Source organism: Entelurus aequoreus, linkage group LG15 (genome assembly GCF_033978785.1).
Source record: "Entelurus aequoreus isolate RoL-2023_Sb linkage group LG15, RoL_Eaeq_v1.1, whole genome shotgun sequence".
NCBI lineage: Eukaryota > Metazoa > Chordata > Actinopteri > Syngnathiformes > Syngnathidae > Entelurus > Entelurus aequoreus.
Genome location: NC_084745.1, coordinates 31128338 through 31151920, shown reverse-complemented (window position 1 = coordinate 31151920; position 23583 = coordinate 31128338). Strand labels below are relative to the sequence as shown.

The window sequence follows — 23583 nt, the reverse complement described above, 5'->3', positions numbered from 1 at the left end:
CCCAGGTGAGTTTTCGAGGTTCTGCATGCTCCCACCTTGTCCACGCCCCTTGTTTGGACATGCTGACCATCCGGCAGCAACGTTCTTCCTCCACCTCTGCACGGATCTCCTCTTGGACCAGTTGGCGCTTCTCCTTGCCACGGGCCCGGTCCCAACGTGGCTTTGGAAAGCTGCCGAGGCCTGCCCTTCCCCTTGCCACAGTACCCAACAAGGTTTTGTGCCTCAGCCGCGCCTCTGCTCTGCTTACGGCTTCTTGTGCCTGCCACTTCCTCCCGGTCTTAACAACAATTCCTGCCGAGGCGACCTTGACATCTGCGGAGTCTCTGTACATCATTACATCTCTGGAGCGGGTGACTTTGAATTCCTCCAACAGTCCCCTGAGAGGGAGCTGCAGCTTGGTGGAATGGCCATAAAGAGCAATGCTGCTTAAGGACCGAGGGAGCCCCAGCCATCTCCTCAGGAACTGGCTGATGGTCTTCTCTAGTACCTCAACCGTTGTCATTGGTACCTCGTAGATTAACAGAGGCCAGAGTATTCTAGGCAAGACTCCGTGTTGGTACATCCAGGCTTTAAACTTTCCTGGGAGACCAGATTTGTCGATGGCTGTGAGCCATGAGGTCAGGTCGCTCTTTGTCTGCTGCAAGGCCACTGCGTCCTTCAGGGAGCTATCAAAGATCTTGCCCAGGCTCTTAACAGGTCTTTCGGTCACCGTTGGAATCAAGTACCCTCCAACTGTAAAGCGGAAATGGTCGGCCACTTTACCTTTCTTTAGGACCAGAGACCTGGACTTTGCTGGCTTGAAGCTCATCCTTGCCCATGTGATGAGCCGTTCAAGCCCCTGGAGGAGCCACCTGCACCCAGGCACAGATGTGGTCATCACTGTCAAGTCGTCCATAAAAGCTCTTATGGGGGGCTGCCGGGTCCCAGATCTTGATTTTAGCCCTCTGCATTCAACCTCCGCAGACTTGACAATCATGTTCATTGCCAAGGAGAAGAGTGACACTGAGATATATATATATATATATATATATATATATATATATATATATATATATATATATATATATATATATATATATATATATATATATATATATATATATATATATATATATATATATATATATATATATGTGTACATATATATATGTGTGTATATATACATATATATGTGTGTGTGTGTGTGTATATATATATAATGTATATATATATATGCATATATATATATATATATATATATATATATATACATATATATATATGTACATATATATATATATATATATATGTACATATATATATATATATGCATATATGTACATATATATATATATATATATATATGCATATATATATATATATATATGCATATATATATATATATATATATATATATATATATATATATATATATATATATATATATATATATATATATATATATATATATATATATATATATATATACAGTGGGGCAAAAAAGTATTTAGTCAGCCACCCATTGACAATCAATGGGTGGCTGACTAAATACTTTTTTTGCCCCACTGTATATGTACATATACTGACTAAATACTTTTTTGCCCCACTGTATATATATATATATATATATATATATATATATATATATATATATATATATATATATATATATATATATATATATATATATATATATATATATATATATATATAAATATATATATATATATATATATATGTACACATATGCATATATATATATATATATATATATATATATATATATATATATATATATATATATATATATATATATATATATATATATATATATATATGTACATATACATATATACATATGTACATATACATATATATATATATATATATATATATATACACACACACACACACACACACACATATATACACACACACACACAAATATATATATATATTACAGTAATAGCCTAATGAAGGGAAATTAAAATTAGAGCCAAAGTAAAACATTTACATCAATATGATTCAAAGGGAGGTGAATGTCCAAATTTTAGCCCGATGTCCCAATGACAAACATTTCAAAATAAAAGACACATTACCTTCCAAGGGAAATTTGTGAATAAGAGATAGCCAAAATTTTAAATAGAGGAACATTTCTAAATTTAAAACAAACTCAGAGATAGATAACATGTGTGTCGAAAACAAAATGGTTAATTGTTTTCTTGTTCATATACTTTTCAATTATCTTCTAGTCAGACAAAATACATTCGGAACAATGGATGGAAAAAAATTCCATCTGTTGTACCGACAATACATTGTCTGATAGAAAAGCGTTGCAAAGTATGTGTCTCTAATGTTCTTAAGAAAATGTTAAAATTTAACCCAAAAGTTCCACAGCCAGGAATAGTCAAAGTTGGATGGAGCTTGTTGAGGAAAATGTCAAAATGTGAGTCAATCGAACATACACCGATAAGTGATAATAAGTGATAAGTGAATAATAATAAGCGATAAGTGAAATGTCAAAATAAAAAAAAATGTTATGATAAATGTCCATCCATCCTTCCATTGCTACCGCTTTTCCCGTGTCAAAATTGCCAAATACAAAATTGCTGTTCTATGGGGCAGGTGCCTTAGAAAAATATGCACTTTGTACACGTCAGTTTGAGGCTCAAATTAAATGTAATATATTAAATAAGACTTAATCTCAAGTTAAAGTGGAACCAGTAAATGCTTTTACTGTACTTGAAAGTGAAAAAGAGCTACAAGGAAATTTATTGCACGTATTTTAGGTCCTGCACTTTGTAGAAGGTCCCTACTGGCGCCGGTTGCTCGGGGTAACCAATGTTAACTATTCAGTACAATGAAACTCGATTTGGAGCTCATTATAAGGTATTGGTGTATTCAAGTGTCTTTTTTTGTCGTCCCATAATTTAGCACGTGTTATTGTTGAGAAGAGGTCGTCTAAAGCTAAATTGAGGTTAAATAGTGTCGTCATCGACGCAACTACGTTTCGTATTTTTGTCACCAAGGAAGCTGACCGTGCAAAAAAGTGATCAATTTGGCGATGACGTCACCTTAACTTTATTAACGTGTGGCTAGTTACAGAAAATTTTTGAGTTTTTAAAAATCCTCCTTAGACGTTGAACGGTGCCAGTCGCTAATAACTACAATACAATGACCCTAAATGTAATTAATATTGCACACGTCCAGGCCGCCAACTTATTCATGAAGTGTGCTGTGCAACGAAGACACTCGCAGGCTGCACAATGGACAAGAAAGATAAGAAAGAAAGAAAGTCCAAGTGTGAAACTCCGGGCAGGGACACGGTGAGACACTTGTGTGTGCACTTTTTTTTGTGTGCCTTCCATAAGTTGTGTGTCTTTCCAGTTTGAGCCACTGCAAATCACCGTCAAAACAAAAACGACCTTAGTTCTTCTGCTGAGCTCACCCGAAGACAACGTTGTGGCTATTGCATGTGAAGCAATCTACGGTTTTGCAGAGAAAGGTGCCCGGAATTATTATTTTCCACGCACATGCAAACACGACACTGTTATTCTGATACATGTGTTTTGTCTCCTCCTGCTGGGGGATAGATGATATGAAGGTGCATTTAATGAAGCTTGGGGTACTGCAGCCTCTCAGTCAGCTCATCAATCACAGCAACGAGTTGGTCAGACGCAATGCATTCATGGTTTTAGGCAGAATGGTTACCGACAGTATGTAAAACACACAAATACACACTTGTTTAGTAGATTGAGTCGAGTTAAATTGTATCGCCCCCTCCCAAAGGGACTGTTGTCAATGCCCTGCAAAAAATGGCCGTCGTCCCACCAATTATTAAACTAATTGATGGTGAGTTTTCTCTACATACCTTCTATTATCTCCTGTATTTTACTGATTGGACTACCCTCTCCAATTCCATAAAGTTAAAGTTAAAGTACCCATGATTGTCACACACACACTAGGTGTAGATGCAGTTATCAAAGAGTATGGGACACTGTGCCTGTCCTTTTTGTCCGTGGATCCCTCCTGCAAGGTCCAGATCGTTGAAAACAAAGGTCTGCCGCCATTAATCAAGCTCCTCTCCAGTTCCGAACCAGATGTTCAGAAGAACTCTCTTGAGACCATCTACAACCTGGTTCAAGTGAGTCTGCAAAGTTATTATAATACTATGGAAATCAAACTGGGATTCAGTTTAAAGTAGTCAGTGTATGGCTTGTATTGCAATTTAGATTTACTATTCACTGAAATAGACTCAACACAACCATTATCACTATGTCTGGCAACACAAGTAAGTACACAGATAATTGTGTCTTGACTAGAGTCAATTATGATAGTGGTATAACGTCACAGTCCTTGGCTGGGAAATGTCAAATGTTCTCAAATTGTCCCAATAAAACAAATATTAAAGCATGAGCTCAGCAAAGTCACATCAACTAAGATTACATAAAAAATGCCCAAATTTGAGTCTAGTCTCCCAAATAAAGGGAAATGTCAATGTTTTAAAATATGCCAATAAAATCAATATTGAAATTTAAGCCCAGTAAAGTTACACATCAAATAAAGTACAAATGTCACAATAAGATAAATACCCACATTTGAGCCCAGTGTTCCAAATGAAGGGAAATAGTCACAATTGGTTGGCTTCTTATGTACTGTTAAGGGGAATATCTAAATTGACTCCAAATGTCACAACATGAGAAATATCAAAACCTGAGTCCGCTGAAAGATTGAAGGCAACTGTCCCAATGGCACATTTTAACGTTATCCCAAACAAAAGAAAATGTCAAAATTTTCTCAAAATGTCCCAATAAGACAAATATCAAAATTTGAGCCCAGTAAACTCCCATATGCAATAAAATCCATATGTTCCAATAAGACAAAATGACCAAATTCGAGTTCAGTGTCCCAAAGGAAGATACTTGTTAACATTTGTTTGCTTCATGTGTATTGATGGGGGATATGTCTGAATAGACTCCAAATGTCCCAATAAGAGAAATACCAAAGCCTGAGTCCAATAAAATTATTTGTCAAATTTACTGTATGTATACCGGTATGTCTCAATGACAAAATTCAAGCAACGTGTCCCAAATGAAGAAAAATGTCAAAATTGGCTCAAAATGTCCCAATCACAAAAATATCAACATTTGAGCCCATTTCAGTCACAAAGCAAATGTCAAACCAAGAGAAATTAATACATTTGAGTACAGCGTTCCAAATAAAAGGACGTGTCAAAATGGGGATAGCTCTACATCTACTGCTAAGAGAACTGTCAAAATTGACTCTAAATGTCCCAACAAGAGACACACCAAAACTTAAGTCAACAAAGTTGCCAAATATCCCAATGGTAAAATTTAAGCACATTGTCCCAAATGAAGTGAAATGTCAAAATTGGTTTCAAATATCCTAGTAAGGGAAGTATCAAAAGTTTATCCGAATAAAGGCACATCACAATTTAAACTACGTAAGGGTATTATTGAGGTCAGGGAGAAGTCTAAATTGGCCAAATGTCCTGATAGGTCAAATATAATGCTTTTAGACAAAAAACAAGATTTCCACAAGCCACAGGTATTTTGGCATCCCTGACATGAAATCCAAATTTTACCATACCATTTCCTGGCCCGCTTACTCCAAATATCTCTAAAGTGGAAATATGTATAAATGTTGGTACATGTTTTTAACATTTTGAATGTTTTCCCGTTGTCTCTGCTCTGCTCTGTCAATAAAGAACAGCCAATTTTGGCCTGCAGTACGAGAGCTGGGCGGGGTCTCCCTACTTCTGGAGCTGCTTAATTCGCAGTATGTTGTCATTCAGCAGCTGGCTTTAAAGACATTACTAAAAGTCACCACTGATAAAGACTCACACGGTGTTCTGAGAAAGGAGCAAGGACCCGAAAAGCTCGTTGAGATCCTCAAAAACGAGGTTGGTATTTTGTGAATCTTTTCTTTGTGCTGCTACTTTGTTGATTCCGATTGTTTACATCACTAACAGAACTTGGAGGACCTCCATGTTGACGCCTTGCAGATTCTTGCTAACTCCATGAGTGATAGTGACATTTTCCAGCTAGTCCAGAATGCAGGAGGACTCTCTCTGCTGATGACGCTTGTTCTTCCCCCTAAATTGCCTGACATGGAGTCCGGTCCTGTTAAATGCGTCAGTCATGAAATCCAGTCCAATGCCGTTGAATGTGTCTCCAGGGCTGCTCAGATTCGTAAGCATAGAACAAAACATTGGCACCCAAGTAAGGCTAGTGTTATATGTTCTACTTGTGTGCAGCGGAATCTCACAAAGTTCTTCATGAGCTGAAGGCTGAGGAGATTCTGCTGGATCTTCTGTCAGTGGGCAACGATGGTTTGAAAATATTGGCCTGTCAAGCTGTGGCCGCCATGAGCTCCTTCCTGACCAGCAAAGAACACTTCAGGGAAATAGGTACCGAATGCAAGTCAATATTATTTACATAGCCCCAATTCACAATGGAAGTGAACTGGGCACAAGTCAAGGCACTTTACACACGAATCTAGAAGTAAAGTCCTACTGTACACTACCAACTGTCAAACACTTGAAGGAAAAATTACCTCTCGAGAAGAGTCTTTTGTCTCTACCGGTGGACGGAGAAAATGGAATAGAGGGGTTTAACAACTGGAAGAAATAAAATAAGTGTCCTATGATGACTAAGGATGGGAACTTTTCACTCTTAAATTGATACGGTACCTATTCTATTCTAAAGATGTATTCTATTCCTGGAAAAAGACTCAGGTACTCAACAGTACCAGTTTTTGGTACTTCTGTCTGTGTTCATGTGTTAATAAGTATTAATTTGTTTAATAATGTAACATTTTGTATTTAACATTTAAAAGTTATTATGATAACTGTTGTTCAGTTGTTGTATATTAATTTCTTACCCTTCAGATGCTGATTTACAGGTATTATATAGTATACTTTGCATGCAATTGCTATTCAGATGGCAGTAGTATATAAACTACTGTATATTAAATAGTCAGGGAGTAATCTTTGCCATTAAGCTGTATTTAGTCTTTTGATGCGCCCTTAAAAAATACTGTAAGTTTTGTACTTATTACACACCGGCTGTTTGATTGTAACATGCATCGCAGGTGCAGTTTTTATAACCAAATTTGGAGGGGTTGAATTTACCATGTAAAATCGCTAATGCTAATCAGTAGCATTTCCATGGCCAATCCAATGTAAGTTTTGAAAAGTGGAGCCTTTATGTACAGTACAGGCCAAAAGTTTGGACACACCTTTTCCTCATTCAATGTGTTTTCTTTATTTTCATTACTAGTATTTACATTGTAGATGGTCACTGAAGGCATCACAATTATGAATGAACACGTGTGGAGTTATGTACTTAACAAAAAAAAGGTGAAATAACTAAAAACATGTTGTATATTCTAGTTTCTTCAAAATAGCCACCCTTTGCTCTGATTACTGCTTTGCACACTCTTGGCATTCTCTCGAAGAGCTTCAAGCACACCAGTGAAGTGAAAATCATTTCAGGTGACTACCACTCACCGAGAGAATGCCAAGAGTGTGCGAAAAAGTAATCAAAGGGTGGCTATTTTGAAGGAACTAGAATATAAAACATGTTTTCAGTTATTTCACCTTTTTTTTTGTTAAAGTTCATAACCCCACATGTGTTCATTCATAGTTTTGATGCCTTCAGTGACAATCTACAATGTAAATAGTCTTGAAAATAAAGAAAACACATTCAATGAGAAGGTGTGTCCAAATTTTTGGCCTGTACTGTATGTTTAAGTGTTTCCTATTGGGTATACTTGCTTTGTTGGGATGGAAAATTGCCACACTGGAAGTGTGGCTGAGTCTACTCTTAAGTGCTACTTCAGTGCTTGTTTGCCTGCCAAGTGTTTGAGCCGGCCGAGTCTGTAACTAAACGTAACGTCACGTGCAACAAAAGTACCGAGATATGGCAGCGTTTGATTTTACGTGAATCAATATCCAGTAGTACTGACAGTACAGTTGCTGCCAATAAAAGTAAAGAATTCGGTACCCATGCCTAATGATGACAGTAACGACCAAAAATTGGCCTGCTGCCAGCACCACTGTCACCAGCCTAACCACCACCAGTAACAATCGAACATAATGTGGAAGTGCAATGGTCCCCCTGTTGGCCGTACGTACAAAAGCCGGGAGAACCACCCACAGAGGAGACAGGAACACAAAAAGAAAAAGAGGAGTTAGTGACATACTATACGGATTGGTGAGTGACCCGCATATAATACATATTTTATTTTTTCTCTAGTAAAATGCCAATGAAACGGGTCATTCCCCAACCAAGTCAGAGGTTTTCTCCCTGTCACACACACACCATTTGTTTTTAGAAAAATGTATCATCTCATGTTCAACACTAATAACATAAACCACAACTGTACGGGATTTAAGTGTGTTTTTGTGTGATTCAGGTGTTTTACCTGTTCTGATACGCCTCCTAAGCAGTCGGAATTTGGCATTGAGAGGGGAAGCAGTGCAGGCCCTTGCCAACCTCACATCTGGAAACAAACTCAACACTGTGTAAGATTTACACAAAATAAAAATCTACTTTTCTTCTGCCGGACTTTTAAAAAAAAGTCTGTCATCTACAGGGCAATCTATGAGGCAAGAGGACTTAGGCGCCTTATACTGCGACTCGGTGACACCTGTCCCAGAACGGTAGCCAATGCTGCAGCCATACTTTGCAGGATAGCAGGACAGGAGGCTATTCGATGCGACGTGTTGTCACACGGTGCCATGCCAGCGCTGGTGAAGCCTTTAAAATCAACAGATTCACAAGTCCTCATCAATGCTACCTTGTGTATCTGTGAGCTGGCGTTTAGCGCTGAGGCCAGGGCACAGGTTAGTGTGTCTGTGGATCAACTAATTTTTGCTTCAGTGTACAGTGGAACCTATAAAGTCATAAATATAGCGAGAATTTACCACTTTATGTCGAGACTACATTGTAAAAAAAAATTCTGTAAAAAAAACGGTCATCTACTGGCAGCTACGGCTGCCAAACAAAAAACATAAAATTAAAGTAAAACATTGTAAACCAAATAATGATCAAAAACATATTTACAGAAATTTTCATGAAACGTTTTGTGGAAAAATATCGTAATTTTACAGATTTTTACTAAATTATTAAGATCAACCACCTTTAATAAAGTGACGATGCAAACAGTTCTGCAGAAAAATACCTTTATTCTACAGTTTTTCCAAATTATTACGATCAAACACCTTTAATGAAGTGACAATGCTGGCAGTTCCACAGAAAAATACCATTATTTTACAGATTTTTTCTGACTTGTTAAGATCAACCACCTTTAATAAAGTGACGATGCAAACAGTTCTGCAGAAAAATACCTTTATTCTACATGGACATAGACTTTTATATAACAAGCTACATATTTAATGAAAGATAATTACTGTAATTTTACATGAATTTGAAAGTAATTTAAGAAAACAGAAATTTGCTATGTATAATTAATTTGGTACTTTTCTGTAAAAAAAACCCACATATGCGGTCCTCTCCAAGGTTTCTCATAGTCATTCACATTGACGTCGCACTGGGGTGAGTTTTCCTTGCCCGTATGTGGGCTCTGTACCGAGGATGTCGTTGTGGCTTGTACAGCCCTTTGAGACACTTGTGATTTAGGGCTATATAAATAAACATTGATTGATTGATTGATTGAGATCAAATTAAAGCAAAGTAAAACTACTCATCCTTTGACAGAGGTGAAAGAAAGGGATCTGTTGTTCGTCACCATGCGGTGTGTGAAAGGTATAGGTGGAATTGTATAAATAGCCAAATAATAAGCGAAGCACTAAATTAAGACTAAATAAAATTAATATAATGCAAAACTACTCATTCTTTGACAGACACATAATGGAAAGGGAACTGTCGAGTGTTACCTACTGGTGTTGTAGAAGTTATCGCTTGAATCATCTGTGAAAATGCAAAAGAATAAGCAAAACACTATAACAGTGGTTCTTAACCTGGGTTCGATCTGTCAATTTACGCCTATTTGGAATAATCCTGATTTTCTTTTAAACAAGAAGCCATTGAACTTTCCAACATGGTATGATAAAGGAGTCAGATGTCTTGGGGGTATCATCAATGCAAACAGTTTTATCTCTTTTAAAAGTTTAATAACACAATATGCAATAAATCCTAATAAATTCCTAGAATATATACAAATCAAATCTGTAATTAGCGCAAGATTCAACAAAACAACATGGGAAAGTAATCCTACGACCGTTAAAGTCTTCAAAACATCTGCCCCCAAAGCTTTATCCAAATTATATGCTCTCTTATCAAAAATAGATAACACAATAAGTATCCCAACTTCCAAATGGCACTCAGACGTATCCACAAGCCTTGACCCAGAATTCTGGAAACAAATATGCCTCAATACTTCTCGTTTGATTAAGAATCCGAATTTACGACTGATTCAGCTCAAAATACTTTACAGAATACATTACACCGGTCTAAGAATGTATAAAATGGGTTTAGCTGACTCTAACATTTGTGTACACTGCTCAGATAATAAGGTAGATAACTACTTACACTCAATGTGGTCCTGTGCTCCCGTGAGTAACTTTTGGCTTGGAGTGTGCGAGAACCTATCATTAGTGTTAGAGATTCCTATTCCCATCTCCCCCGCACTCTGCCTGTTGGGTGATCTCTCCGCAACTGACTTTGATATAAACAAAACATACCTCCTTATAAATGCAATAGGCATCGCCAAAAAAACTATTCTCATGAATTGGAAATAAAAAAATAATTTATGTATAAACCTTTACAAAAACATTTTATTAGATTATGTAGTTATGGAAAGAATGTCTGCTGAATCAAAACAACAACTGACAGAATTCAGATCTCTTTGGGTACCGCTAATTGATTTCCTGACCTGATTCCCATGGGGGCCGGGGCTGGGGCTCTGTCCCGGGAGTCTTGCTCCTTGGGTGGGGGGTCGTGGGTGCCGGGGAGGGGGGCGTGTGCCGCGGGGTCGGGTGGGCCTGGGGTGTGTTCCCTGGTGCCGGCCTGGCGGGCCGATCCGTGAGTGGTCTGGGGGCTGGGGGTGGATGGGGGTGCCTGGGCGGGGGTTAGGGTGCGGGTGGAGCTGTTGGGGGAGGCCGCCTTGGGTTGGGTGGGGGGATGCCCCTCTCGTGGGTGGTTGGGCGGGGGATTGCGCCCGTGGGGCCGGGGCCTTGCCGCTGTCGGGCGGGGGTCGGCTCGTGCCCCTCTGGCTTCGGGTGTCCGTGGGCTTCCTCCTTCTCCTGGGGCGCGGGGCGGGGTCTGCCCAGGGTCGCCCTACGCTGCGGCTGTGCGGGCCCGCCTGGTGCCGGGTTGGGGGGGCTGCTTGCCTCCCTTGTTGGGGCCCCGTAGTTCCTGGTTGTCAGCCGCAATGACTGGGGGGATGTCCGGGCCCTCTACTCCTCCTACTTATAGCACACACAGTCACACAAAGGGGAGGCATGGCGGGGGGTTGAGGATGCCTCCTATGGGGCTCCAGTCCTCCTGTCTTGTCCCCTGCTCGTCCATCCCTCAATCTTAGCTGCATATTAGACACTTAGGATTTGGAGGGCTCGGCTTGGTTAGGACCCACCAAGACCTTGATGTCCCCCAATTTTAATCGCATTATTAGTTCCCACAAGCATACATATCTCACTCACGCTACAGTACACGCATCAATAGGGACTGGAGGTCGGCTGTAATGGCTGACCTCCTAATTTTAACTACACAGTAGACACTCTGGGGGCCTTGTACACATGCATGTGGGGGGGTTGGGGTTCGGCGCACCCCTCATTGCCTCGTCGGCCGGCGCGGATTCCGGGGATATTATTATTATTATTATTATGTATTTATTTATTTTATTTATTTATTTCCCCTACCTCAGGGGGGGACTCGGCGGCGCGGTTGCTGGTTGTTCCATCTCCATCGTTGGGGTCCCTGCGGGTGGGCTGGGTGGTTCCCGTGGCCCCGTGCTGGGTGGTCCTGTGGCGGCCGGCTTGGGTGGGGTGGCCGTAGGCTGGCCTCGCCGCGCTCTCCAGGGGTGGGGCTCGTGGGGGCCCGGTTGCCGGTGGGGCGGGGGCGGTCTTCCCGTCCGGTTGCGGGGGGTCTACGGGCCTCTCGGGCGGGGCGTCCCGCCTTTCTGTCTGTGTAGGATGTGGTCTCTCGCTGGCTTGGGGTCTGGCTGCCCCCTGCTTTTCTCGTGCCTTGTCCTCTGCCGGGTGCGTCTGTCTGCGGCCTGCTGCTGGCCCTTGTGGGCGGCGCGGTGGGCCAGGCTCTGGGGTTCCTGTCGCTGTCCGGCTTGGCTGCGTGGGGGCGGTGGCCCCTGGTTCCCTGGGCACCACACCTACTATTTGTGGGATGGGCTCTAGGGGAGGCTGGGGCCGTACTCTGGCTCCTGCACACACTGAGAGTCAAATGTATTGTACATGCAAATTCACATACTCACACACATACATACAGACATACATAGGTACCTACGCTCCCACATACATATACAAATAAATACAGTACATATTTACACACTCAAAGTTCGTACATCCACACGCACATTCATTATACAAACATACTGTATACACATACTGTACATATACATTCACTGTAAAAACATACATATACACATACTGTACATATACACTCACTGTGCAGACACACACATACACATACTACACATATACATTCACTGTACAAACACACACATACATATACTGTACATATACATTCACTGTACTAACACACATACACATACTGTACATATACATTCACTGTTCAAACACACATACTGTATACACATACTGTACATATACATTCGCTGTACACACATATACACATACTGTACATATACATTCACTGTACAAGCACACACATACACATACTGTACATATACAAGTACATATGCATACATACACTCATGCACATAATCACGTTTCATCAAACATATTAACGTTGTTGCCCTAGGGTAAACTGGGTATAACACATGGCACACTGACAAAGCTTAACCTATTGTTACTATAACAATCTACAAGGTTAATGTAGGTTGCTTCTCTTTCTTCCCCTCCATTTTTCTGCATTCTTTCGTATCTCAAGTTATCATTACGTATATGTATTGTTGCATTTGAACAATTGTATTGTTGATAATAAAGGTAAAGTATTGGTATTGTTTATTATCAATAGCACTATTTCTATTGGTATTCATATTGCTCCATTTTTAGTGTAATAATGCTCAGTGTCATTTCTGTATTATTTTTTTATTTTCGCTAACTTCTTATTTGCTATTACTTTTACCATCATATTTGTACATGTCGTATTTGCTGATGTTGCTCTGTTGTTGTTGTTGTTGTTGTTGTGTTTGCTGTTGTTGTTTTTGTCTCTCTTTCTAATCCCCCTCTTGTCCCCACAATTCCCCCCTCTGTCTTCCTTTTTCTCTCTTTCTATCCCCTCCTGCTCCGGCCCGGCTGCACCAAATGATTATATAAATACATTTAATAAAGTCAAAATACAAGTAAGTCAACAAGAGAAGTATCCTACACTTCTCTTTTGTAAAGTAAATCTGAACAGCCGATATGGGCATCTACATCTGCTATATGATTTGCCCGAGAAGCTGGGCAGGACATTATAAAAAAAAAAACAAAAAAACCTGGGTTCGATCGAACCTCAGGGGTTCGGTGAGTCGGCCTCAGGGGTTCAGCGGAGGTTAAAACACACACGACTCATCGTGTTAATACAAACTTCTCCCTATCGGCGTATTACGAATACGGCAACAGCTGACTGATTTGCAAGTGTGTAATTTGTTGTGAGTTTATGCGCTGTGTTGGTTTTGTTGTTTGAACAAGGTGATGTTCATGCACGGTTCATTTTATGCACCAGTAAAAAAACATGGTAACACTTTAGTATGGGGAACATCCATCCATCCATTTTCTACCGCTTATTCCCTTCGGGGTCGTGGGGGGCGCTGGAGCCTATCTCAGCTACAATCGGGCGGAAGGCGGGGTACACCCTGGACAAGTCGCCACCTCATCGCAGGGCCAACACAGATAGACAGACAACATTCACACTCACATTCACACACTAGGGCCAGTTTAGTGTTGCCAATCAACCTATCCCCAGGTGCATGTCTTTGGAGGTGGGAGGAAGCCGGAGTACCCGGAGGGAACCCACGCAGTCACGGGGAGAACATGCAAACTCCACACAGAAATATCCCGAGCCCAGGATTGAACTCACGACTAAGGACCTTCGTATTGTGAGGCAGACGCACTAACCCCTCTTCCACCGTGCTGCCTTTAGTTGCTTGTTAACATGCAAATTAGTAACATATTGGCTCTTAACTAGTCATTATTAAGTACTTATTAATGCCTTTTTCGGCATGGCCTTATTATAACCCTAACCCTCTAACCCTGACCCTAACCCTAACCAAATAACTCTAAATTAAGTCTTTATTACTTAGAATATGTTCCCCTAGTGTCCAAATAACTCTAAATTAAGTCTTTGTTACTTAGAATATGTTCCCCATACTAAAGTGTTACCAAAAACATATAATTTTGTCTTGAATTAGATTTTTTTTTTTTTTTTTTTTCACTAAAGAAGGGTTAGGTGAATGCGCATATGAAACTTGTGGGGTTCGGTACCTCCAACAAGGTAAGAACCACTGCACTATAATAAAACTAAATTAAACTAAAATGTAAAATCCTTTGACAGACACGTAACTGAAATGGAACTGTCGAGTGTCACAAAGTGGTGTTGCTGGAATTGTCTGTCAAAAAGCCAAAAGATAAGCGAACAACTGTATAATAATAATAATAAAGAAAAACGACTCATACTTTGGCGGACAGGTAAAAGAAAGGGCAATGTCGTGAGTTACCATGCAGCGTTTTAGACGTATCGCTGGAATTGCCTGTCAAAAAAATAAATAATAAGCAAAACACTGTACAGTGCAAAGACTAAATGAAACTAAAATAAAAACTACTCATCCTTTGACAAACATAATGGAAAGGGAACTTCCGAGTGTTACCCAGTGGTGTTTTAGCAGTTATCACTTGAATCGCCTGTAAAAATGCTAAAGAACAAGCAAAACATTTATAATAAGACTAAAGTAAACTTCAAGTAAAATGACTCATACTTTGGCAGACACGTAATAGAAACAGAACGGTTGAGTGTCTCAAAGTAGTGTTTGAGCGGTATTGCTGAAATTGTTAGTCAAAAAAGCAAAGTATGTCATTATAAGCAAACCACTGTATAACAAGACTAAATACAACTTAAATAAAGTAAAATGTGTTGGCAGCATTGCTGGAATTGTCAATCAAAAAAGCCAATTAAAATAAAGTAAAACAAGTCATACTTTGGCAGAAAGGTTAAAGAAAGAACTGTCATGTGTCACCAAGTAGGATTTTAGAGGTATTGCTGAAATTGCCAGTCACAAGCCAAAGAATAAGCAAACCACTGTATAATAAGAATGAATAAAACTTAGATAAAAACAAAACTACTCATCATTTGACGGACACATATTGGAAATTGCAACTTTTAAGTGTCACCTAGTAATATTTTAGAGAGATTGCTGGAATTGTCTATGAAATAAAGCCAAAGATAAGCAAAACACTGTATATTAAGACTAAATAAAACTAATACAAAGTAAAACGACTCCTCTTTTGATGAAAAGGTAATGAATAGGGAACTGTTGAGTGTCGGTCAAAAAACAAATAAAAGCAAAACAACCTGTAATAGGACTAAATAAAACTAAAATAAAGTAAAACTACTCAACCTTTGTCAGACAGGTCATGGAAAGGAAACAGTTTTGTGTCACCACGTGAGGTTTTAGAGGTAAAAAAAGCCAAAGACTAAGCAAAAACACACTTGCAGAGTAATTTTTTTTGATAGAAGCTATATGTGTACACTTTGTCTCCAGCACATGTTCATATTATCATTTTAAATGGGAATCTTATCAAGTCTTTCTCAACATACTGTAGCTATGGAAAGCTAATGGTCTCGAGCCACTGGTCATTTTGCTGCGATCCAGTCACATGGAGGTGCTGCGCTGCACGTGCATGGCAATCAGTGTGTGTGCAAAGGATGAGCCCATGGCTGTGGAGATGTGTAAATTTGGGTGAGATGCTCAAACTACTACATATTTCCGTCCATTTCAGGTGTCCTAATACGTCTGTGGCATGCTTTCGGTGTGTTTCAGAGCACTGGGAATGCTTCAAGAAATCAACCAGTCGGAGAATAGTAAGATCAAGTTCGGCGAGTTTGCCTTGAACAGTCTCATTCAATCCAGTTTGTCTCTCAAATTTGGTCTGACGGACTGTTTGGCGTCCACCGATGTGATCACTGATGGCTTCTACGATGCTGGGAAGGTGTGTGAATTATTTGTGTTTTTTTATTATTTGCATCAATTAAGAACCTTACTGTATTATCTGTATTTCAGTTCGGGTTTAGTCAGAAAGTTTTGACTCTTGAAGAACTTTCAATGGAGCCCGTCAACCAAGGCTTGCCCATCATTGCTGTCAACGCATCAACTGAGTATGTATTCTGACTTTTATATGTCTTATAAGGAAAACATAGGGAAGGTACATTCAGGCTCTTTTTTTTATTTTTACATAGGAACAGTGAGGATGGAGCGCAACCGAAAAATGAGGTCCAGTTTGAGTATCCTCAAGGGAAAATGGTGAATGACGTCGCGTTGCAGCTTCTGGTTAAAGAGGTCAAAGAGTCCATCTTGCTTTTGAATGATGAAGTGGAGCAATATGCTGCCCTGGCAAGGTAAATATTTACTAGGTTCAACTCAGATACCGCAGAGTAAAGTAGTGCAATTTGGAGCTAAACTAGAATTTGATGGCCCTAAATGTAAAACAAAACTAAATCTACATAAATTAACTCACACGTGTGTGTTTTTACCACATTACTGTACCACATAAAATGTGATTACAACCATAGAATAACAATTAGAACTTAGAGGGATAGATCTGGCTGCTTACGCTTAAGTAAGCAAATGCGAACTAGCATTGAGCCAAATGCACATTGGCCAATTAATTTGGATTATTTTCACTTTTTTCCAGTGTTGACTATCAGTTTCTTAAACAATACATACTGATTAAAGTTGAAGATGTGTGTAACAAATATGAATAATGTCAGCTATATCTATTAAACGCCACTAGATGACAGCATCACTGTGCAAACTTTAACCTCGTCATTGGATTTTACTTTATGTAGTTTACAGTGGTTCAAATGACGGGTACCAAATTCTGTATAGGATTGGCAATTTCACATGGCGATTTCAACACCTCCAAATTTGGTAATTAAAAGTACACTCAAACAGCTGGTGTTTAATTTATAAGTACACCAATTACAAAAACTGGTAACGTTGAGTGCCGATTTCGATTCCCAGGTACCGGGAATTGGTACCGTATTGGTTCAAATGTGAAAGGTGTCCATCCCTAAAAGTGGTTAACTTCTCTTTATACTGTATGGTAGTAAGGACTTGATTGGATTGACATTAAATGGATTTTAGAGGTTCCAGTGCGTCGTATAAATGTTGCCATGCTTTTGTCTTTGTATCAGGCGTGTTAGCGATGCCATGGGTGGCGCAATTGAGAAGGAAGATATGCACGGTTTCGGATGGCTGCTGGACATCTCCCTGCTTAAATTCCAACTGCAGTGTAATGTGGTCCCCATCGGCATGATCAGCAAGGGATTCTACTGTCACAGGGCGCTTCTTTTCAAGGTAAGTCCTCTAACTCCATCCTGTTACTGACTATTCACACTTTCACAAGTGTCCTTTTCATGCAGTACTTGGCTGACTGCGTTGGCTTGAGGTGTACTTTGGTTCGAGGGCACAACAATCGAGCTTGGAATGAAATAGTCCTCTACAAGGAAGATCCCTCCAGTGATGAATACTCTATACAGCCATGTTGCTACATTGTGGACCTCATGCACGAGCCTGGAAACTTAATAAGAGCAGACACCTCTGCAGCAATTCGTTACAACAGCATTTAGGTTATCATACTTCTAAGACTGTATATGAGGAAGTAAAAACAGAAACGCTAAATTAAGGCAAACGCTAAAATCAATACTAAAAAAATCACAACTAGATTTATTTTTATATCAAACTTATTTTTGCTTTTTATACCAGCTAAGAGGAAATAATTTTTGCATCAGCTTAACTGCTTATTTTTATACACTCCCAACAAATGCAAATAAAAACAAATAAATTAAAACCAATAATAAAACATACAGTTAAACAAAGTGAGAGTTGTCCGTTGTTTTCTTTTTAGTATCATATTGACTAATTGTATAAATATTACATTACATTTTTGGTCTTGAACTGGGTTAGAAGCTACTTAACCAACAGGAAGCGATACGTGAAGATAGGCGAACACACTTCTCCAGAGATGAAAATATTTTTTGGTGTAACTTAGGGATCAATACTTGGACCAAAATTGTTCAATCTCTATACAAACGACATTTGTAAAGTTACAAATGACTTAAATTTAGTATTATTTGCAGATTAAGCGTTTTGTTCAGGAGAGAACACACAAAAGCTAACACAAATAACAAATGTACAAATTAAAAAGATGGTTTGACAAAAACAGACTCTCTTTGAATCTCAGTAAAACCAAAATAATCCTATTCGATAACAGTAGAAGAAAAAGTCAAACAGAAATACAAATAAACAGAATAGATATTGAAAGGGTAAAAGAAAACACATGTTTGGATGTAACAATAGATGATAAAATGAACTGGAAACCTCATGTAAAAAATATACAACATAAAGTAACAAGAAACACATCAATAATGAATAAAGAAAAACATGTTCTAGACCAATAATCACTTCATATTCTTTACTGCTCGCTAGTGTTACCATATCTGAGTATTGTGTAGAAATATGGGGAAACAATAACAAATGTGCGCTTCATTCACTAACGGTGTTACAAAAAAGATCAGTTAGAATAATACATAATGTTGGATATAGAGAACATACAAACCCTATATTTATTAAATCAAAAATATTGAAATTCAACGATTTGGTGCATTTGCAAACAGCTAAAATAATGTTCAAAGCAAACTATAACCTGCTACCCAAGAATGTACAACAACTCTTCTCAACAAGAGGAACCCTTAGAGGAAAATCTGATTTGAAAAACATTTGTATGCTCTTACAACACTTAAAACATTTAGTATATCAGTATGTGGAATTCAATTATGGAACTAACTAACCAAAGAAATCAAACAAAGCACTAATATGATTCAGTTTAAGAGACTGTTTGAACTACAAGTGTTCACAAAGTACACAGAACAATAATTATGGTGAACATCTTGAACCCTTTTTTTTTCTTTTGAGACAAAGATTATTTATGTATTTAATTTTTGTTTACTTACTATGATATATTATTCATTTATTATTTATTAATTAATTATCTGTTCTTTTACAGAGAACAAGGATATGGGATAAAATTACTATGGAATAAAAAGGGGTAGGATTAAATAAGCTCTGCTTCTTCCTACTCCTTTTCGGACGTGCTGTAATGAACAAACTGGAAATATGTGATGCATTACATTGTATCGTATACATGTTCGAAATAAACTGAAACTGCACTGAACTGAACATTTCTGTCAATGAAGATGTCAGCCTGCGACAAATAGTCATCTTGATAGTAGGCTAATATAGCTAATATAGACACTTACCTCATGTGTTGCCTTCATTATAACACTTATTTAGGCTGTTAATTTTTTGCGGCTCCAGACAGATTTTTTTTTTGTATTTTTGCTCCAATGTCGCTCATTTGACATTTTAACACTCTTCCAACCCCTCTAGACCCTGAATGTAAGACGACCAGTTGGGAAGAAAATATAGTCCTTGTGTCAATAGGTTGTTTTTTTGTAGTAATATATTAAAAAAGGTTACACATATTTAAAGTTAAAGTACCAATGATTGTCACACACACACTAGGTGTGGCGAAATTATTCTCTGCATTTGATCCATCACCTTTGATCAAACGCTGGGAGGTGAGGGGAGCAGTGGGCAGCAGCGGGAATAATTTTTGGTGATTTAACCACCAATATGGATCATTTTACAATCGTCAACAAACACCCTCATGGGCGGTTAAGGTCCAAACATTTGACTATAATTAGATTTTAGAGATTATAATTTTTAGAGATTTCTCAGACTTTGAGGATGAAAGGAAGATTGATAGATACATTTTTTCATGGTACTGAAGAAATATAAATATATGCCATTCAAAATTCTATGACAATGTTTTGTCCGAAAGGGGGTCTTGCACAGGTGGCCAATACAACTAGAACTATATGCAGGTGCAGAAGCGCAAACTCTGGATTATATGCATTATATATGTGCAATCAGTGTTGTGCTGCTTGTCTTTTCTGTCAGGTGTGCACCATATCAATCTTTTTTGCTTACTCAACAGCTTTTGGACTTTGGCCAGCAATTAAAACAGTAAAGCCAGTCCACTTTGACCTAGTTTGGAGCAACAAGTCGGACTTCCTGACCGGGTCACCCTGTTAACAGACAGCATAAGCCAGTGTGGCGGCGTGAAGCCTCGCCATCAGTACCTGTTGCACCCGACGCCGCAAGCATGTCTCGTCTGGTCGCTCGCATCTTTCTGATTTCCAAACAGTCGAGAGCCGGCCTGCCAATGTTGTCACGGCGGAGCATCCCGGCCTTCATCCGCCCTGTGCACACAAGTGGAGGTAAGATGTTCACTTTTTGCCACAATTTTCATTTTAAAGTCATGATAATCATAAACAATGTCCAAGGTTTGAAATCTCTCACCCGCTATGACGAGACGACAGACTGGCAAAAGAAACTCACTCCTGAGCAGTATGTAGTCACTAGAGAGAGCGGGACAGAAGTGGTGAGTGACACACACACATTCTTGTATTTGTTACCTTCTTGAGACCTCCGAAAAAAAGCCTACCACTTTAGGACCACCCTTTCTAGATTTATAAATATTTGCATTTTACAACATTAATAATAAATACATACTATGCAAATATAAAAAAAGGTAAACTTTTACTTCAGCTAGCACGACGGCAAACCTTTGCTTTACCAACACTCATTTCAGGGTATTAATTCATTGATAAGTACACAAATCTTCTTTTACATTATTATTATTTTGCAGGAAGGCCTTTAAAAGTCCTCAAAATAGCAAAGCGATTCCTGACCCATAGAAGATCTTTGGGTAGTGTTTTGCAATATGTGATTGGAAACAGTAGAGGACCTTTGAACAGCATTTTTGCAGTGTATCTGTCACATAGATGATCTTTGACTAACGTTACCGTAAGAGGGAGGCCTTAACAACCACTGTGTTGCTGTAATGGATCTTTAACAAACAATGTTGTAATAGATACTCAAAGACAGTTGTGTTCCTGTTTCATATAGGATCTTTGACAAATGTTTTTGTAGTATAGGGGATTAAAAAAACAGCAAAGCTATTCCTGTCATATAGAAGATTTTTGAATGGCATTTATAGGTCTTTAAAAACAGCAGCGGTCCTCTCACAAAGAGGATCTTGGACATACATTTTTGCAAGACCTTAAAACAGATGAATGGCTCCTGTCTTAATTATGAAAGATCCTTGAGTAGTGTTTTGAAGTCTTCCCGTCACATAGAGGATCTTTGACATACTGTACGTTTTTGTAAGATGACCTTAACTTTAAACTAGTCTTAACTTTAAAGAAATACACTCTATACATTGCTAATGTGGTAAATAACTATTCTAGCTGCAAATGTCTGGTTTTTGGTGCAATATCTACATAGGTGTATAGAGGCTCATTTCCAGCAACTATCACTCCACTGTTCTAATGGTACAATGTGTTCGCTCATTGGCTCAGAAGGCTAATTGATGATTAGAAAACCCTTGTGCAATCATGTTCACACATCTGAAAACAGTTTAGCTCGTTACAGAAGCTACAAAACTGACCTTCCTTTGAGCAGATTGAGTTTCTGGAGCATCACATTTGTGGGGTCAATTAAATGCTCAAAATGGCCAGAAAAAGAGAACTTTCATCTGAAACTCGACAGTCTATTCTTGTTCTTAGAAATTAAGGCTATTCCACAAAATGGTTTGGGTGACCCCAAACTTTTGAACGGTAGTGTGTATATATATATATATATATATATATATATATATATATATATATATATATATATATATATATATATATATATATATATACATATACAGCCCGGCCCCCGGCCAAATTGTTTTAACCCAATGCGGCCCCCGGACTCAAAAAGTTTGGGGACCCCTGTATTAGAGTGTTTTGGAGTAGCGATTTACTGTCTGAATTAATAAACAGAGGGTTCCTGGAATTAAATATCTTTGAAATAACCTGTTTGCTGTCTTTCTTTACAAACCGCTTCTGTAATATAGAAACTGGGTGCTGCAGGATTTTGCAAATAAATGTGAATTATTTAGTTTTTTTCTTACTGTGGGATGTTTTTTTTCACTCACGCAGACACAATATTTTTAGGGCCATGTGCATATGTGTTAAACACATTACACTGTTTTTTATCATTGTTATATTCATCATTATTATTACACTGGTGAGTGTCTTGGTCTGCTTTAAAGAATCTTCCTATAAGTCTTTTTGTCAATCTTTTTTTTGTCCTTCGAAAAATAGATATAGTTGGAAAGACTACAAACAAGTGATATAATATAAATAACCCATCATTAATGCATGTTTGCATATGTTTCATGTAGCCCTTTAGTGGGATATACCTGAACCACCATGAAGTGGGGATGTACCATTGTGTCTGCTGTGATTCTCCACTCTTCAGGTAGCCATTTTCTATTTTCTATTTTGTTTCCATTTATACCCCCTTTATTTACTTTTTACTTTTTACAATTTTGTACACTGCTGCTGGAATTAAAATTTTCCTGAGGGAACTTTCCTGAAGGAATCAATAAAGTACTATCTATCTACTATCTATTAGTTCACGCTCAAAATGCACATCACCAACATAATAATACTAAATGTTTTAAATATTCTTCTGTTGTGATAGTTCAGAGTCCAAGTACGACTCTGGGACAGGCTGGCCCGCTTTCAAGGAGGCTCATGGGACTTGGGAGCGAGATGAAAGCCACTCCTCCATCACCCGTCGGCCTGACAACAGCCTGGGTAGCGCCAGCACTGAGGTGCTTTGTAAAAATGTGAGCTCTTCTTCTGCTACTTCACTTGTTTGTGAGTTTTGGTAACATCATGTGTTTTTTTCCCCTTTAGTGTGACGCCCACTTGGGCCACGTATTTGAGGACGGGCCAGACCCGACTGGTCAGCGGTTCTGTATTAACAGCGTGGCCCTCAACTTTAAACCCAGAGAGAGCAACAAACCTAAAGAGAATGACGACAATTGACACAATATTTGACAGTCATCTCTTATGTTAACACATAAGAGATGACAAAATAAAACACAGAATTATTTTTTTTTTACAGTTTGCATCATGTATTTGAATTGGTTTCTTAATAAATGCATCATATGTACTATTTTTTGTTCTTCAATGCGTCCTCCTAGCGGCAAGAGGCCCACATGAACCCAAGTTAATATTTAACTGAACAAGTCATCCTCTATTG

The 23583-nt window shown here is 38.7% G+C and overlaps 2 protein-coding genes and 1 long non-coding RNA gene across 7 annotated transcripts in view; 2 read left to right on the top strand and 1 right to left on the bottom strand.

The window, feature by feature from the left end:
• Window positions 1-20822, bottom strand: part of LOC133630439 (uncharacterized) — a 102129-nt gene extending 81307 nt beyond the window's left edge. The window contains exons 1-2 of the long non-coding RNA XR_009821255.1: window positions 20782-20822; window positions 20562-20681 (exon numbers count right to left, since the gene is read on the bottom strand). This is a non-coding gene — a long non-coding RNA (uncharacterized LOC133630439). The remainder of the gene's footprint in view (window positions 1-20561; window positions 20682-20781) is intronic.
• Window positions 2803-18273, top strand: LOC133630437 (armadillo repeat-containing protein 3-like). 4 transcript variants are annotated; one of them, XM_062022023.1, is made up of 17 exons: window positions 2803-2868; window positions 3190-3305; window positions 3367-3484; window positions 3573-3695; window positions 3769-3831; window positions 3945-4123; window positions 5708-5902; window positions 5972-6191; window positions 6257-6409; window positions 8419-8527; window positions 8599-8848; window positions 15962-16098; window positions 16180-16348; window positions 16420-16514; window positions 16596-16754; window positions 17553-17715; window positions 17781-18273. In XM_062022023.1, the coding sequence occupies exons 2-17, from the start codon at window positions 3246-3248 to the stop codon at window positions 17985-17987; spliced, it is 2400 nt and encodes a 799-aa protein (XP_061878007.1). In that variant the 5' UTR covers window positions 2803-2868; window positions 3190-3245; the 3' UTR covers window positions 17988-18273. The 4 variants fall into 4 exon arrangements, with proteins under 4 accessions (XP_061878007.1, XP_061878009.1, XP_061878011.1 ...); XM_062022025.1 differs by having other exon boundaries at window positions 17765-17930; XM_062022024.1 differs by lacking the exon at window positions 2803-2868 and having other exon boundaries at window positions 3188-3305.
• Window positions 20451-23462, top strand: msrb2 (methionine sulfoxide reductase B2). Of its 2 annotated transcripts, none has more exons than XM_062022029.1 (5): window positions 20451-20699; window positions 20766-20863; window positions 22715-22791; window positions 23017-23149; window positions 23235-23462. In XM_062022029.1, the coding sequence occupies exons 1-5, from the start codon at window positions 20585-20587 to the stop codon at window positions 23364-23366; spliced, it is 555 nt and encodes a 184-aa protein (XP_061878013.1). In that variant the 5' UTR covers window positions 20451-20584; the 3' UTR covers window positions 23367-23462. The 2 variants fall into 2 exon arrangements, with proteins under 2 accessions (XP_061878013.1, XP_061878012.1); XM_062022028.1 differs by having other exon boundaries at window positions 23017-23164.
• The last annotated feature ends 121 nt before the right edge of the window (window positions 23463-23583 follow it).

What these genes read in the sequence shown, in the direction of transcription:
- LOC133630437 (XM_062022023.1), top strand. Translation starts at nt 3,246, where the DNA reads ATGGACAAGAAAGATAAGAAAGAAAGAAAGTCCAAGTGTGAAACTCCG. An exon ending in CTACGGTTTTGCAGAGAAAG is followed by an intron (nt 3,485 to 3,572) that starts GTGCCCGGAATT and finishes GCTGGGGGATAG; the next exon opens with ATGATATGAAGGTGCATTTA. An exon ending in GTGGAGATGTGTAAATTTGG is followed by an intron (nt 16,099 to 16,179) that starts GTGAGATGCTCA and finishes GGTGTGTTTCAG; the next exon opens with AGCACTGGGAATGCTTCAAG.
- msrb2 (XM_062022028.1), top strand. Translation starts at nt 20,585, where the DNA reads ATGTCTCGTCTGGTCGCTCGCATCTTTCTGATTTCCAAACAGTCGAGA. An exon ending in CCCTGTGCACACAAGTGGAG is followed by an intron (nt 20,700 to 20,765) that starts GTAAGATGTTCA and finishes ACAATGTCCAAG; the next exon opens with GTTTGAAATCTCTCACCCGC. An exon ending in CTGAGGTGCTTTGTAAAAAT is followed by an intron (nt 23,165 to 23,234) that starts GTGAGCTCTTCT and finishes TTTCCCCTTTAG; the next exon opens with TGTGACGCCCACTTGGGCCA.